At 36.5% G+C, this 14,079-nt stretch overlaps 1 protein-coding gene across 2 annotated transcripts in view; it reads right to left on the bottom strand.

Moving 5' to 3' along the window:
* Prex2 (phosphatidylinositol-3,4,5-trisphosphate dependent Rac exchange factor 2) overlaps positions 1-14,079 on the bottom strand; it is a 300,091-nt gene that overhangs the window by 96,826 nt on the left and 189,186 nt on the right. For both annotated transcript variants that reach the window (XM_031366853.1, XM_031366854.1), the window contains 6 exons: positions 10,679-10,858; positions 8,456-8,550; positions 7,808-7,890; positions 6,920-7,010; positions 6,189-6,317; positions 1,813-1,854 (listed from right to left, as the gene is read on the bottom strand). In XM_031366853.1, the coding sequence (XP_031222713.1) occupies positions 1,813-1,854; positions 6,189-6,317; positions 6,920-7,010; positions 7,808-7,890; positions 8,456-8,550; positions 10,679-10,858 (620 nt within the window). The remainder of the gene's footprint in view (positions 1-1,812; positions 1,855-6,188; positions 6,318-6,919; positions 7,011-7,807; positions 7,891-8,455; positions 8,551-10,678; positions 10,859-14,079) is intronic.

The following is a 14,079-nucleotide window of genomic DNA, read 5'->3' as shown; positions in this document are numbered from 1 at the left end:
ATTTTTATCTTTGGCTTCTAAATAAATATGGAACATTTCCAAAGGATAAAATGGTTAAGTAGAGAATTTGGCAGATAGAATCTATTCTTTTTCTAATAAAAAAAATAACAGTTCACAGCCAAAATGATAAATTCGGCTATTGTTTAAATGCCATACCATGCATAAAGGGAAGAAATGGTGAGTGAAAATGTAACAAAAGGAAGCATAGGTAGAATAGAAAAATACAAGTAAGAAGAAAAGAAGCTTCTACCAGTTATGTGCCGCAGCACCTGCCTGCAAGCCTAACCCTCGAGGCTGAGCCAGGAGTCCACAGGACTCCTGCGCTTGGGCCACATCCTGAGTTTGGGGCATCTTGGGCTACATGAGACCCTATATTAAAACATATACATAAGCACACATACAGACAGCAACACTCTCTGATAAAGCAGACACCTCAATACTGGAGAAAGCTGTGCAGTCCAGGACCACTACTGGAACTGAAGAAACTGAATTTGAAATTCAAAACTGCTTTTTGCTATTTCTTAAAATTGCTCACTGTAAACTATTTGGGTAAATTCTTATGATAATCAAGAAACAAAGCACAAAGCAGCCAACCAAGTAACAGAAAGCTCTTTATTTTGACTCAAGTTATTCATCCCCAACAGCTTCCAAGTGTGATAGGCTCTAAAACTGTCACAAATTACCCTCTACCTGTAGTCATGTACTTGTGATACAATTTTGAGAGTCCTGCCATCAAAAGGAAAATCCCAAGATGGTTGTGACAGGATTTCCCATATATTCAAACAGTTGAGGCTGAGGGATCACTTCAACTAAGGAGTTCAAGGACAACCCTAGGAACTTGGTGAGAACCTTAAGTTAAGAAGTTAAGAGCTTCTTAAATACTAAAAAAAGAAAAATTCACTCCCAATTGGGTAAAGGCTCTGTGCCCACTGTTGCATTAGAACCTCCTCCTAGGTGCCATGATGCAGACAATGCTGAGCTCCTACACACTTCCAAAACATCTACTTCCTGAGAGTGTGTAGGCGCCATCATGCCACTCTATAGAAGCAAGCCAGTGGCTTCAGTCTGTTAGCCAAGCACTCGACCAATGGAGCTATATTCTCAGACCATCATTCTTTCGTAACACATATTTGATGGACACTTGTGACAACTGCCACTTTAGGTCTTTAAAAGTAAATAGTGCTTACTTTGAAGAGACTAATGGCTTACCCTCTGCAATTAATAGTTTGATCAAGTGTTTAATTGTCCTTTGGCATCATTGTTAATTATGCTGAGATTCTTCTAAATGCATGTTAGAAGTATGTTAACGTATAATCTGTAAAATGTTTATATAAATTTGTGGCCATAACTACAATTAGGAGATTTCATGATGAATCCCATATTCACATATCAACAATGACCTTTACTGCAGCCTACACTCTTTCCTCTTGTTTTCTTGAGGAAAGTTATTGCTGTGTAACCCAGGATGGACTTAAATTTATGATGCTGCTCCTTCATTGGCTTCCTGAGGGATGAGAGTGCTTGCCCGCTCTTCCATGCCCAGCTTACTCTTTCTTTTATTAATGAGTCTGTTTTAATATGTGTTTATATGTATTTTCTTATGTACTTATGATCAAAAGTGAGAAAAAGCTTTTGTGCTCTTATTAAAACACATAAATATTTTTAAAAACATCTTTCCACTTCTTTGAAGAAGGCAGGTGTCAAAGACTCATTTTATCTCTTAAAGTGGCAGAAAGAATTGATTTCCTATTTTAAGAATTTTATGATCTTGAGTCATAGATTTTTGACAGTAAAACTAGAAGGAAACATTACCTGAGTATTCAAGGAGAGCCAGCAGTGTGCGGCACTTCACTTCTGCAGAGAAAGAAAGCACATTTGTTAATTGTCCACTCTCCACAATATGTTTCACACTGTAACATGGTAATATTATTATATTAGTTATCCAAATTCTATTTACTTGACATTCTACTGTTGTCCACCTGCAAAGATAAATGCTACCAATTGTTCATGATGTTAAAATATCTTTCATCTATGAATTACAAACATAATAGAACACCATTCAACACTTCCCTAACATATGTTGTATTGCTAATGCTTGCTACTATGATGAAAAATTTTAGCAAAAACATACATATATATATATATATAAATTAATATACTCTGCTATTCCATCTTACGCAGGCCAATCACAAAGATTTGACAAGTATAAATTAATGTCATACTTATCACTTTGGCCATCTGCTACCAATGGTAAATAGGGCACTTGCATAAAAAAAAATTTATAAAGTATTAAGTTCCTTCTATATGACCAACACTATGGATGAAAAAAGAAAAAAGAAAGGTTACAAAGTATCCTGTTCTATGTAGGTTTATAGGTGTTGAAGAATGGGGATGTATTAACTGATCAAAAATCAGACAACACTTCAACGCGCATTGATGTTTACAAACAAGACTGACAGAACAAAAGGATATCTATCAGTGGCAGAAATGTATATTGAACTGAGAACCAGTATACTATAACCTAGCTTTGTGGCATTAGAAAATTTAACAATTACTTTCAGTCTCAGTTCATTCATAGATGATATCTTCTTCATCTATATAATGGCCTGTGTAGAAAAAAATGAACAGGAAATACAAGTAAAATCCTTGGAAGTCTCTAAAGTGCTGTGTATACAGGAAGAGTGCTACTACTGTAACCTAAAACTCATTGAACCTGATATAGAATTTACAACAAGAAAATACTTCATAGAAACTTAAGTTTAGATCACCAGGGAGATGGAACACCATTGGAAATAGTGTCAGCAAAGAAATACATCAGAAAGTAAGTGACAAAGAATGCTGTCATCTAGCATAGAGAGACTCTTATACCAAAGAAACTAGGACTGAGCTACAATTATAAAGTTCAAGGAAAAAGTAGCTTCTAACATTAGACTGATGAGTTTGGATTCATCAAAGAGAAAATCACTACAAGGCTCTAGGGTAGACGAATGAACTATTAATGCTTGGTCTTATGGTGTACAAATCAGAAAACATAGAGAGGAGGATAGAAAATTATTAGCATTGTAAAGGCAACATAGAGAATGAAAAAAACATGCCTTAATATATTGAGATAAATACAGAAAAGAAGGGAAGAAAAGAGGAAAGAAAGAAAGAAGAGGGAAAGAAAGAAAGGAAGGAAGGAAGGAAGGAAGGGTGAAAGAAAGAAAGGAAGAAAGAAAGAAAGAGAAAGAAAGAAAGGAAGGAAGGAAGAAAGGAAGGAAGGAAGGGAGAAAGAAAGAAAGAAAGAAAGAAAGAAAGAAAGAAAGAAAGAAAGAAAGAAAGAAAGAGAGAGAGAGAGAGAGAGAGGGGATGAAGTAGGTTTCTGGGAGAAATAGGAGATCTTTAAAAGAATGCCGTTTTAAAAGAAAAGAAGAGGAGAAAATATCACTTACAGAGCATGGGAAATACTCCTTCTTGGAGGGAGAGTACCTATTAAAGTCACAAGAAACTTAGCAGATTCCAAAAGCTCAGGAAAATTAGAAGACTCACAAAGGCTCTCCCATTGACTATGTCAGCAGAAAACCTCTCAGGGGAGAGGTGGGGCTTCAGTGATGTGGCTGCCTGCAAGTTATGCAGGGAACACAGCTATCTATCACACATGCTGGGGTGGGTTTTCTGGTGATGCAGATGTCAGCAAGTCAACTATACTCCTATGAGTTATCCCTAGACCATGCTCCTGTAAACAGCTCCAATGAACTCATTGGTTCATTAGCCTGCACCTGGATAGAATCTTTCTTTGGCCAGCCATTGCCTTATCTGGGTAATGAAACATTTTTTTTTTATCTTGCTAAGAAAACTCATGTAATACAAATTGAGCAAAATTTAAGTAAATGTACTTTAATGTAGCTGATAATAGGAACCTATGCTTAGCTGAAGGATTTAAGCAGGAGACCATTTTTGTGACATCTTAAATCAGTCACCATTTGAATTGGCTATTGTTTACTATCTTCTTCACACCCCTCCCCCATTCAGTAGGCTATGTATAGATAAGTAAATACTCATCTAACATTGGAATGGCATGTAGCAATCCTTCATAAATAAAAGCCACAGAATCACCATATTCTGATACTATATTTGGTATAAATTGTAAGTCAGATATCAGGGAACATAAATGGAATCACTCTGTTGACACATGTAAAACACACATTTGTAGCCAATTATCAATAAGTTAATTTTTTACCTATTAGTATCCATGGGGCTCTATTTATTACATCATTCCTTACAGTTTGAAAGGGAGGATAAAAATTACACTGAAGCAAGTGGAACAAAGTGGTAAGGGACTGGGGAGGTGACCTGAGGATAATCCACATTACAAGGACTGTTTTGAAAATAATCACAGCTTACCCTCTCCCTGGAGCAGCCCAGTAGGCAGTAGGCTGAAGCAATGGATAGTAAATTAGTTGGTTTTTATTATGTTTTAAAGAATCATTTAACACAAGACAATTGAAGTTTTACCCAGATTAAGTGCATCTCAAATGAACTTAGAAAAACAGACAGAACTAAAGTCTGCAAAAGGCTCTTGACTAAGAGTCTTAGGACATACAGTCAGACTAAACAAGCTAATGGAGTTTCATGACCAAGGGTAATAGCAATGTTTATAACATCAATCAATCAAATGAACAAACAAATGATAAGTCAATCTCTGAGGTATCTAAGTCTATGACTTTCAACTGTGCCTTGGGGAATAAAGAGTATAAAAATTTAACTTGAGATAATAATTTAAGATTTAAAAGTATTTTTCTTCAGTAAGCTTGTTTCTACATTACAAATCTGTATCTTTTTTTAAAAGTAACAAAACAATATTTTTAGAAGTATGTGCACTTCTAATCAATACTGTGCTTGTTTGAAAAACAAATGCTATTAAATCCATTTTATCATTGTAAACCTCAAAAGATGGTGAGAAGAGCTATGAATTTATAACTACTGGGAGCTTTATGCTACTAAGAGTTAACTATTTTGAGAAAATATGGCTTTCCCTCCATAAAGCATGTACTTCAGTTCCCTAATGTGTCTTTTAAATCCATTCATTTTTAAATATTCATTAATTGGGGCAATTTTGATTCAGAATTTTCATCAAATGGGATGTTATAAGTGTCCCAGGAAACCACAATATAAAGCCATAAAATTAAAATATAGCCAAGAAATCCAGTTACAAACAGCAAAACATTTCATCAATGTATAAAACATCTGTTATTTATCTGGGGAAACTTTCCATCCACATCTATCCAAATGTCTCTCTACTCAACTCAGTGTTCAAATGTGCTATATTTGAGTATATTTCTATGCAGAAGACTTAATATTCCAGTATAATATTCATTAAATGAGGAAATTGAGACATAAAAGGAAGGCTGTCTGCCCAGACTACTCTATCAAATGAGAGAGAGGAGCTAGTCTTTTGATGGCAAAACATTTTTTCTAATTTACCCTAAAGTTGGACTCTTGTTAGACTCTTGCTGAATACCACTTATTACAGCTAAGTATCAAATGAAGAGCTAAGAAATAAAACTATAAGCATCAGAATGATGTTCACAATTCTCTAATTTCGTGCTGTCAATATTTGAAGATAAATGATCCTGTGTTGTGAGAGCCCACCCTCCACATGGGGTACAGCCAGCAGCATCCCTGCTCTCTGCACATCTCCAGACCTGATCTCTAACTTAGAGGTCATGACGGACAATTTCAAGACATCACCTAAATAATGTCATGCAGCCAGTGACCCTAAGGCAAGGCCAAAACTTTCAAAACTAGTGATGCAATCTATGAAGTTAATTTGAGTCCCACACAGATATACAGTAGACTTTTTAAGCTTCCTATTAAAAAAAAATAAGCTTTTGGTTAATTCCTCATAATCTCCTCAATAATTATTTCTAATTCCAAACTATTAAGCTCATGATGTTTCATTTGTCAATGCACAAAGTTCTGTTCCTTCAGAATTCTCTCTACGATATAGTCTGCAGTGCCTTCAAGCCTATTCCTCCTTTATCTCCTCCTCCCTCACCTTCTACATTCCTCTTATTTGCTTTAGAATGAGAATCACTGCAAAAAGCAATGGAGCATTACAAGACTCTAGTTTTACAGGCTTTTAAAGTGATTATTGCTGTTACCACTATATCCACTTTATCACAATGTTCCCTGCCTTTCCTACTGACCTTCAACATATTTTCTGATGCTCTGTGCAAGAGCCCGGACGCTGCTGGGAAGATTCCAAGGATCCTGCTTGAGGTGGAGCCGCAGCCTCCTGGGGCAACTCAGCTTTGCCTCCATTTCCTGTTGGAATTCTAATCAAATATGGAAAATCTCTCATCAGTGTCAACTGATTCTAAGTCAAGGCCACTGGCTTTAGAATTTGCTTGCTTTTGTCTATTTTATCACTCTAGAATAGCATTCATAGTTTCTTTAGTGAAGTTACAACAGAAAGTGTGTTAACTCTAAAAATCAAAGCTCAATGTTATTTTCTTATAGAAAGTCCACCCAGGAAGCAAACATAGGCAGAAGCTCAATTGTGAATACTGAAATAGAGATCTGCGAAGGCTGCTCTGCTGTTGAAGCCTACCTAGTAATGCTACACTTGAGAGCCCCTCCCCTACATGGGATATGACCAGCTAGATCATAGTCCTCTGCAAAAAAACTGTAAGCCTTTTGTGTCTTTAATTCATGCCTTTCTGCTTTTGCCTCTAGAGTAATCAAGTGTTTCAAACTTTCAAAGAAACATAAAAAATTTATAAATGATAATGTAGTGATTTTAAATATTTTTCACAAATGATCCAAACAGAAATAGAGAATTATAGAACAAAAACAAGTATTTTCTTCTTATGTTATTTTTTGCCTCATGATTATTTGCCTATTTTATGCTATCATCTGATATTTATGTCCAACATACCTTGTAATCCTCGACCTGGTGTGAGATATTTGGTTTGCTCAAAGGCCCTTATAACAGCTTGTCCTTTCAAGAGGTTGATTATTGAATCAATCTATTAAGGGTAGATTTCTGAGTGTTATATGTATTCATAACATATATGAATATAAATATGTATACATATATGAATATATCTTATAAAACATTTTTCTTAAGTAAATGGTTTTGAAAACCTACAATGCTAGTGAAGCTTATCTTTAAGCAAAATATTATAATCAACTCATCTTTCCACTTAAATATTTCCAGCTTTTCCTAGTCATTTATAAATTAAAAAAGTTACCAAATAAAAATTTACTTCACCAAAGAAAGTGAAAGTTTAGAATTTACATTTTAAAAACACAGAATTATTTCCAAAGTGCTAAAAGCTTCAATACTATTAATTTCAATTATGATTATGAAACATTCCGACATCAAACTCCTAACATGAAAGTCCAGAAAGTGCAGGAAACATTCAGAAAACCCACAAATAATCAAGAGGGCATCTCCTGTATGTGCAGTGTGTGTAGTTCTTTTTAGTAGAGGGCATCTCCTATATGTGCAGTGTGTGTGGTTCTTTTTAGTAGAGGGCATCTCCTGTATGTTCAGTGTGTGTGGTTCTTTTTAGTAGAGGGCACCTCCTGTATGTTCAGTGTGTGTGGTTCTTTTTAGTTTGACATAGAGTTTTCTACAAAACTCTTGGTATTCACAGGTATCCTTTAAGTTAATTGTTGTAAGAATGCCTCTTTTAAAGCAAAGAAGACAAAGAGACAGATGCAAACATTTCTATTCTCCTTTCAAGATCTTTGCATCTGAAAGATTTCTAACCTTTAATTTTGTTTAAAAAAAAAAAGACCCCCAACTGTCCCATCATACCTGGCTGAAGAGCTGCTCCAGGCAAGTATGTATCTTGTCTTGTTTATCATGAGATATCCGGACAGTGATAGGAAGCTCATCACCTATATGAAAAAAAAGCCAAACCCCCATCCCATTTTTAACACATTGAACTAGTCTCATATTTGATAACATACAAGCACTTCAAAATGAGCTCTTATCCCACATAAAAAAAAAAAAAAAGATGGTATCAGGTCTCAGAGCATTTGGATCATGGTCCTAAAGCAATGTCCATCACAGACAGCATAAAGTATCAACCCATGTTTTCTAACGACCCTCTCCCTGTTGACTAAATAAAAGGTTCTCAGGTGTTGGTGCCTTAGGCTAAAATGTCTCCTCCCAAGCGCCCATGCCCAGTGTCTTTGGTTCCAGTGTCTTTGGTTCCAGTGTGCCTAGGACCTTTCACAAGGAACAGGAAGATCAGAAGCTATTGTTAAATAACACTTTTATATGTACTACTTTTATAACTGGGATTTGGAAACTCACTTTATTGGTCACAAGGTAATATGGGTGGCCATGGAGAATGACTAATAAAGTTAAAAATGCATGTGGATTCAAAAACCAATCCCCCTCTTACAGGCTTCTTGGACATTACTAACATTGAAGAGCACAGCTATCTACCACACGCACCTGAGTCCATCTCGTCACTGTGGAAGTAGGAACTGCACTGGCTGCTACAGATACTCGTGAAGGAGGCAATGGAATTCCTGTTGCTGTTGCAGTCACTGAAAAAAAAGAGCCTTATGTTGCTTTAAGAACATGCTTGCCCAGGTTGGTATCCCACTGTGATGGCAAGCGATGGGTAGTGAAGGTCAAGTAGGAGCAGAGCAGAGGGTCATAGGAGTGAACGCCATAATGAAACTCATTGCTTTGTATGCTAATGTAAAGAATGGCCATGTCCTGCTGCTATTTCTTATCACATAAACTTGTGGGACAGACACACTTATCAGTGTGTTCCATATAACATGAAACAGAAAGACCTGTCCAACTCAATTTATCTCAGTTTTTAGAAGCACTGTTTCAAATTCAAACATTTCAAATTTTCTTGTTATATAATTGATTCCTGAGTGAATTTTAAAACTATCTGGTTATAAAACGAGGAGCCAACCCACCTAAGATTCTCCATTATCTATCCAATAACAGAAGTTAGATAAGTTTCTGACAAAGACAAAACCTGTCTCATGACTTTTCTCTTTCAAACCTTTCTGGTAGTTTAAACACTAACTTACTGGGAACACCTGGGGGTTCCCAGAGCAGTGACCTCATCTGTCTCCATGGAGAACACGGCCTCGGACAGCACTAAAGGTGAAGAGTGTCTACAGAGAGAACACTTTCAGTGCTGCTGTCATCTGTCTCCACGGAGAACACAGCACCGGACAGTGCTAAAAGTGAAGACTGTCTGCAGAAGGAACGTTTTCAGAGCTGCTGAATATGAAAAGAATTTGGATTTTAGAAACAGTGCAGATTTTTTTAACCCCTTGGAATAAGGAAGAAGGACTTGATTTTAAATTCCTATTTAAATTTTCTATCACAGTCCAGAGAGAGACTGTGAGGGTAATTTTAATTATCTGATAACTGGGATGTGAGGTACAAAGTATTTTTAGAAATGTCATTTCCCAGAGAAGAGAAACTATGGACTCCTATTATGGAGCATGCTGGTACTTTCAGAAGCTAGAAGTAAATGAAATAGTAATGGTGTTTGATTCATTATTAAATTTTCAGGAATAAACAACTTTGATGTCTTTGTTAAAATCCTCTTTGGAAAAATAAAACTTAGAATGGCAGACTGATTAAGGAAGATAACTCCATGGTCCTCTACTTCCTCCTGTGTTAAATGGAGCAGCCAGGAACCCAGTCCAGGTTGCTGTGGCAGCTTATTTTAAATTCTAAAATGCTAAGACTATGCATTTGAAAGACTATTAATTACTAGTTTGAGATATTATGTGATGAGATTAATTTTGATATAATGACTACTTATATAGTTTTTTTTCCATTTTAAAATACTATGAACAAGACTGAACATTTTCCTTCAAATAATATAAATGAAACCAGAGACATGAGGCTGCACACAGTTCATGAAACTAGTTGTCAAAGTGCTCAGTGAGAATTCTGGAGAGGAGGTTTTGGAGCAAAAATCACTTTCAGAGATGGAACCCTTGAGAAGAGCCATTGGGCAGGAAGGGGTACTGAGTGAACTGTGTTAACCTGAACTCCTGAAGTTAAAATCTAACATTCAGTACCCCAAAATGTGACCAGATTTATGGAAATAGTCCTTGTAAAGTCATTAGGTTGGGTTTTTAGTTCAGTGTGACTACTGTTCTATAGGATGGGGATCTATAATGGGAGATCACACAAGGAGACACAGAGGGAAGATGACAATTTACATGGTAAAGGAGCATTTCCTTGCATTCTAGTCTTCAGTTGTTCTAGCCAGCCAGTCAGAGGTAGGTTACACCAGTCCTGGCTAACTATTACAAGAACAGCTCAGCGCAGAAACAAAGACAAAGCTGGACATTAAAGTGCAATACATAAAAGGAAAAGGGAAATGGGGGGAAGGGACAGCTCTTTACTAGCTAATGAACTATGATCAGAACGACATTTCAACAACTGCTCTTACACAGTTGCACAACTATAAGCATAGCTCTCAAGAACAGGGCCACACTGCTGGAGGGAGAAATGTTTTCTCTAAATAATCTGGATCATTAATGAGAACAATGTTGTCCTTCTTCAATGGGTGGTTATTTTGAGACAGCCATAAACACAATTAACCATTAACATTTTTTTTAAACATTTGAGGAAAATATCAGTTCTCACTTGAGTTTGTTGATGAAATGAGATTGAGAACCAGCTTACCTGTAAGAGTCTCTGTTGCTGACAGTATCATGACCTGAATCCTCTTGCTCGTCCCCTGCTACGTTAAAACAGACACGTTTGCTATTTCTCTCTCCCTTCTCATTGTCGCTGTCCGTTGATATCACACACTCTGTTGTCTTATGCTCCAATTTAGGAGAATATGTTATTGAAGACAGAAGGCTGCAATGTGACATTTTTTGGAACATAAGTGCATGGTTTGAAACTAGCTAAAATAGATAAGTCTTTTATTTGCTAAATGTGATAGCTTACAAATATTTTCAGAAGGCTTCTGTGTTTCATCTCAAATATTATCTGTGTAAAATGCATCATAGGAAGCTCAGATTTAATGCTCAGTACTCAGAAGTAACAGAAAAGCACATGATCAGCTTAGAAGGCTGCATTCAAATCCTGTTCCAGCCACTTGAGCTTTGTTATCAGAACTGATTATGGTGGTTCTCTCTAACAGTTAGATTATGGGAATAAGAAGTAACTAGCCTCCATGGCTACAATCAGAATACAAAGGGAGTAGCATTCTGGTGTATAACACTTGTTACCTATTCTCTCTTGCATTGGTACCAGTAACATTACAGTGTAGTTATTTTCTCTAAGTTAAAATAGGCTTATAAGGCTCAGCAGGTTAAGGAAACTTACAAGGTTCAGGAAGGTCTTGAAACCTAACAATTTACAAGTCTTCAGTAAAGGCTCTAAACCCAGCAAATGATGGTGAGAGAAAGAAGAGCCTTCAACGGAGCTGCTTACAAAATGTTTGGGGAGTTCCAAGGATGCAGCTTTTGTTAGGCATCACACCATGCTAAGACTGGCCTTTCCATAATGCAGCCACGAGTCATCCCTGCTCCTAAAAGCAACTTTTATGCATACATCCCCATAAGTAGCCCAAATAAAACCATTCTTTGGCCTGGTACTGGTACTGATTTGGGAGTTCAGACACTAGCTCCTGCCTCCTCAGGAAAAGTCATGGAAGGAACTACTAACTACAACTGTTAACCAGGCTTCACTAGCCTCCCTAGCTCATCCTCATACTTAAAAATAAAACACTCTCTGAAGTCTGTCTGCAGTATCTGATAGGGAGAGTTGACATCATCAGTTTCTCCCTGCTCTAACAGGCTAGTGCTCTGGACATACTAATACTAAGGAGGGAGATACTCAGTGTAAGGTTAATAGAAGGCAGGGGCCACTTGCATTGACAATCCAGCCAGGATGAAATGTACAAATCTACCCAACAAAGAGTCCTCCAGTTTAGCTCAAGGATATAATGTCTTGAGTTGATGTAAAAGTCAATTGTGATTCTAAGGCTACAAGTTCGACTATGTAATGCTTCTGTTAGAACAATCAAAAATTAGACAAAATTAAAATTTGGTTTTATTATTAAACAGCATGCTACAAACTTACAAGATGAATAAAAATACATCTGAAATAATAGCCTATAGATGATCTTTCTAGCCAATAATCACAGTAACATTTATAAAATACCTATTACACTCAGTTCCAACCAATTGCATATTATCTGTATACTCATTTGTTCATGGCAATGCAAACATTCTTTTTTTGGCATTTCAAGATATGTTATATTTCAAGATGTGTTATATTTTATATAACACATGTAATCCAAAGCTGTACATTGAGTAAACCTCAAGAAAGGGATATCACTGATTAAAACCATGTTGTGTTCTTGGTTGTGTAAATGCAGTATTCAACAAAAGCCTCTGACTTGCTGGAATGTCAATTTCACTAGCAGGAAGCAGCAAACAGCAAGCTTTATAGTTCATCAGATGGGGACAAACACAATTTTCTAGAAAATAAAGAGATGAAAAGATGATGCTTGGGCATGGCTCAACGGTAGAGTGCCTCCTTACACAATATGTACATGGTCCACTAGATTCAACTGAGAGCTATGATTTCATAGTTTGGTAGGGAAACTTCTCTCTGTGAGCTGTTAATTGAATAACATATGGCATTTTATAGTTGTCAGACACCAATGAAAACTGGAGAATGCCCTTGCATTGCTCAAAATGCTCTGTGAGCATTTTCTGTAACCAAAGCGATGAATTATTTTAAGAGTTTCTCTATTTAAAAAGACGCTTCTTTGTCTTTTGACTGTTCATTTATTCACTCCTTCCCCCCACCTCAAGGATGAAAAATTAGATAACTCCAATTACTCGAGCTCCCACTGCAGAGACAGATGAACTCCGCATACCAAGCAGGAAAGGCTTGCAGGATTTCTCATCTCACAGGAAACCCTCTGCGCTTGTGGGTATTTTAAATTAAAAATCATGGGGTTGACCATAAATAGTTTTCTCACAGTAATAAGAATTGTATTCACTTTTTAAACAGTTGCAATATGCTTGCTCTGATCCTCTGGGAACAAGTGTTTAAGCTTACAAATAAAATGAATGATAGAAAATAATCACAGGCATAACATTTCTTGATTCTGAGAAGCAACAATAAAGCACACATATTTTTGTGTGCAGGCCAAAAATATTTCCCTTGCTTTCACCCATTGAGAACATGCACCTATCTATGAAAGGTCCAATTAGTTAATTTCTTAGCAGAATCATACTCCAGAACAGTTTTCTCTAGGTTAAACCCTGATTGATGAAGACTTCCTTGTATGCTATCACATATCTGCCTGTGTTCTCAAATATCATCATTATAACATCTAGCATTTGTTGAGTTCTCATAGTAAACATGGTAAATATGGATTAGGTATTCATTCACTTAAGCCCATTTATCATTCTTAAATTTTATCATTTAAATCATTTAAGTCCACTTTATAAGTAGGCATTAATTCTATTTTAGCAGGGGTTGTTGTAATGATAGGCATACATACATACATACACTTTGTAAATTAGGCAATATTTACTATCTCTGCATTTTTTTTTTTTTTTTACACACTGGAGAAGTTGGGTGGTCATTAGTGTGCATGTCCGAGTGGGAGGGGCCACTTACCTAGTTCTCTGAGGATAAACATGTCTACGTGAATTGCTTTAGGTAGTTTAAAATGATGCAATGTGGTATCTGGTTACTCGCAGTAGGAAACCATATGCTTATGTAAAACCAGCTCATTCCTTGCTCTTGTATAACAATCAGTAGCCTGGCTCATCAACGTAGACAAGAAGAATGAGCAAAGCAATCCTTGTTTCTTTAAATCTGTGAAATTTTTAGTGTCCCTTTGTATAATGTGGGAGATACAACACCATGATATTGAGTGGAAATCAGGTATCAGCAAACTAGCGTGTCTAGAAAGGAGGAACATCTACTTTTTTTGTATGTCTATGGATCTTTCTTAGCTTGACCCTGAAAGTGCAATTGATTGGCTGGTCATGTAGACCTCCTCAGGTGTAGAGTCGGACAATCACAGCAAGCACCTTCATGTATATAGC

The sequence above is a fragment of the Mastomys coucha genome, unplaced genomic scaffold, assembly GCF_008632895.1.
Source record: "Mastomys coucha isolate ucsf_1 unplaced genomic scaffold, UCSF_Mcou_1 pScaffold14, whole genome shotgun sequence".
In the NCBI taxonomy this organism is placed as follows: domain Eukaryota; kingdom Metazoa; phylum Chordata; class Mammalia; order Rodentia; family Muridae; genus Mastomys; species Mastomys coucha.
Note: the sequence above shows the minus strand (reverse complement) of the source record. Positions and strands in the feature narration are given on the sequence as shown.